This window comes from Corvus brachyrhynchos, unplaced genomic scaffold (genome assembly GCF_000691975.1).
Source record: "Corvus brachyrhynchos isolate BGI_N302 unplaced genomic scaffold, ASM69197v1 scaffold545, whole genome shotgun sequence".
NCBI lineage: Eukaryota > Metazoa > Chordata > Aves > Passeriformes > Corvidae > Corvus > Corvus brachyrhynchos.
This window is the reverse complement of record NW_008238116.1, coordinates 147,864-151,319: the sequence shown is the minus strand read 5'-3', so window position 1 is coordinate 151,319 and position 3,456 is coordinate 147,864. Positions and strand designations below refer to the sequence as shown.

Below are 3,456 nucleotides of genomic sequence, written 5' to 3'. Positions count from 1 at the left end.
GCGCGCTGCCGCCCCCGCCCCGCGCCGGGGACCCCCGCCGGAGGGAGCGCGGCGACCTCGGCCCGAGGACAGCGGGGCTCGAGCGGGCAGAACCTGACGGGAGAGCGGAGCCCTGCGAGAAACCCCGCTGTGAGAACAGCCGGGCGGGGGGAGCCGTGGCAGAGGCACGGCAGATCGGGCACAGGGACTGCGTGTGCGGGCAGGAAGGTGGAAAGGATGGCAGAAATAGTGACGCCAAAAGGGGCGATACGGAGACGTGGGGTGTTTGGGGTGTGTGTCCCGGGAACACCTCGTTGGAATGAGGCAGCGGGAGTAAGAAGGGGAGGTGGAGAGGGTGGGAGGATGAGTGGGGAGGGTCATCAGGGGTACCCAGGGTTGCAGGGAGAGCCGGCACCACCGCGCCAGCTCCCAGTGTCGCTCAGGACCTTCAGGATGCCGGTCCTCCCACCCAAATGCTTGGCCAGCCCCTTCCTGGGAGGAAGCCCCTTTTAAGGCGTCGCGACGTCGCCGCTCAGTGTGCCACCAAAGCAGCGTAGCCGGCAAAGCGACACTGATTTGGGGCTGCCGAGTTATGAGCAGCTCCTCCGGCCGCAACACAGAGTCTCGCCGCGGGGCGGCTCCCGCCGCAGCATTTCCAGGAGCATCGCCCCTCCTGCGGGATCCCCACTGCCACCACTATCCCAGCAGGCATCTTCCTCTACAAACCGCATAAATCTCGGTTTAATACGCCCTCCTACTCTCGTCATCTCCCAGCGTGCTCCCCGGTACTTTTTTCCATCAGCCAGACTCAGGGAAATCACGCTCTGCGACCTGCGGTGCAGGTTCACCGGGGTGGGAACGGATCCCGTTGCCGCGCAGCAACAGCCTGGCAGGTCACAGCACCGGCAGTGCCTGGTCGAAAATCAGCCATTTCCTGCCTTTGGGTTGTTGGTGCTGTCACCAACGACTCGTGTTACATCGGGTTTTCTCACTTTTCACGCACGCATAAGGATTAAATGACCGAAATTTCGGCGTTCATCGTCTGTCACCCCCACAACTGCTCGGCTGTCACGGGATAATGGAAAGGGGATGAGGAAGCTTGATAAGGGAGCGCCAGGAACCCTGTGAAAACCGGGCTGTGACACAGCGCCCAGGTGTCATCCCACAGCCGAGACTGGTAAAGAAGGGATGGCGAAGTCTGGGAAAAAACCAGACTGTAAACCAGCGCCCACGCGTTCATTCACTTATGGAGGTCCTCAAAGCCTTGCAGAACTGGCTCGGAAACTTGCGGCGGGTTATTTGTTGCCCCGCTAATTGTGGTGGCTGAGCTCGTTGTGTAGGGGCTGCAAACCACCCGCACCACTGCTGGACAACGATGTTCGCTAGAGCGAGCGGAATCTCGACTCTGTCTGCGTGTCCTCGCCCCAAACAATCCTAAAAGCTGCCGTGAGCACATGGGATCCACCCAGAGACGCAGCATCTCTGCGCTTACATGAAGACTCGGCAACATCAAAAGAGTCGGCGCAATCTGTCCTATCTACATGTTCAGCTATTTATTTTTCTCCTGATTGTTGCCAAAAGATAATCATTATCAGCGCTATTTATCGTTCTTATCGTCTGTCCAGAGAATGTGATAAAAGGGTTCACACTGATAAAAAACAATGTTAGTCATCTAATGTTCCCAAAGCACCTCTTTTTCTCACAGACAACCAAATCCCAATTATCTTTCTTCCTCACATATAATCTAAAACCAATAATATCCACAGCTCTCTTCCACACAAATCTTGAAATAATCTTCAGACTTACTTTATTTGAAATAAATCCTAAATCCTTTTTCCAACCACTGTAAGTTCTGAATCCTTTTCTTCCATCACTGCCCATTTCGTGTTTTTTCTAAACGCAGTATACGGAACAATTCCTCTAACGTGGGTACCGCAGTTCTCAAGTCATTTCCCTTCCTATGAGTGCACACACCACCCGTACCAGAGTGCCTTGTCCCTTTAATGCCAGCAGTAGCGGGATGGCCAAGCAGCGGAGAGATGAGTAGAAAAGAGACCTCAGGAAAAGCAGGAAAGACAGAACATTTCCATCTACCATATTCCGATTAATCTGGAGACATTATGTCTCCTCCACCTTGACGACAAGCCTGAATATTGCAGACGATGCTTCAGAGCGCCTGAAAGTGCCGTTTGGAGGGAGAAGAGTGGAAAAGTACGACAGCTGAGGGGAAGACGCCTTCCCCTGCACCACGAATTTCTTCGGGGACGGGTTCAAGCCAAATCCCAGCCCAAGCTGCTCACTTCGGCATTTTTCCCGACTCTGCTGAGGATCCAGACAAGCCGGCGTCAGGAGGGAACAAAAAGCTCCTTCAGCTGGACTCCAGGCTTGGAGCTACACTGAAGCACTAGATCCGGCTCTACAAACGAAGGGGGAAAGTTAAATTACGGGTGTACACAACACTTTATGTTAAAGGGGTTCAGAGCACGCAAGAACTGAGCTTGCCAAAAAGGGAGAGAGCTACAGCGTGGCTGTCCCCACTGAGTAAACACGCCAGGACTGATCACACATCGTTATCACACGAAAGCTCCCAAATGTGGCTGAGAAAATTAGAGGTCACTAGCCCAAGGCGAAAGGGTTGTCTCAGCTTCCAACTCCACCACACTTTTTTTCCCGCTCCACCCCGAGTCCACCTCATCACTCCGGTTCGGTAAAACTCGCACCTGTCTGTCCTTCTCCAGGACAGACAGAAGTACTGACAATATTGCGTCGCTCCTCGGGGGAAATCAGCAATTTGCGGATAAGAGTTGGCAGGTCAAAAGGATGAGCCAAGATCTCACATACACACTCAGTCACACCCCCACACCCCTGAGCTATTGAGCAGTGCGCCGGGGCGTTGCCGGTTGCCCGCTGATCACCGACAGCAGAACAGAGGAAAAAAAGATTCACAAAAACCCACAGAGAGGGACCGTAGGACAGAAGCTCACCTGTGCCGAGCTCCCGGGGCTAGGAGGGTCCTTCCCAGAATGAGTGCCTGAGCCTGGGTCACCGGACAGGAGACGGGCAGACAAGGCTGCCGTCCCTGGTCTCAGGAACGTGAAGTCTTTCTGCCCCGACTCGGAGGCTAAACACACCTCGTAAGAATAGGGCAAGGGCAGCGTGCTGCTGCAGTAGTTGTACGGTGCTTTTGAGCCCAGGGTGGAATAGAGTTCCTTATCAGAAGTTATAAAAATGGGAGGGCTCTTGGACCGTCGCCATTTAAAGAGAAAAACAAAAATGACCGTGGAAACGAATAACAAGGACACGACGGAGAGCGACACAACAAGAATGAGGTTCAGATCAGACGTCAGCTCGGACACAACGTCTCTGTCGCTGACCTCCGGCAGCGCCTCCTGCAAGCTCTCGGCCAGCACCACGTGCAGCGTGGCCGTGGCCGACAGCGCCGGCTGGCCCGGGGCCCTCACCACCGCCACCACCCGC

The 3,456-nt window shown here is 54.9% G+C and overlaps 2 protein-coding genes across 2 annotated transcripts in view; both read right to left on the bottom strand.

Moving 5' to 3' along the window:
- Positions 1 to 644, bottom strand: part of LOC103614987 (protocadherin Fat 4-like) — a 15,993-nt gene extending 15,349 nt beyond the window's left edge. The window contains exon 1 of the mRNA XM_017733395.1: positions 596 to 644. Coding sequence (XP_017588884.1) covers positions 596 to 644 — 49 coding nt within the window. The remainder of the gene's footprint in view (positions 1 to 595) is intronic.
- The window catches only part of LOC103614982 (protocadherin gamma-A9-like), a 107,870-nt gene that overhangs the window by 37,050 nt on the left and 67,364 nt on the right, over positions 1 to 3,456 (bottom strand). The gene's annotated exons all lie outside the window — the stretch shown is intronic.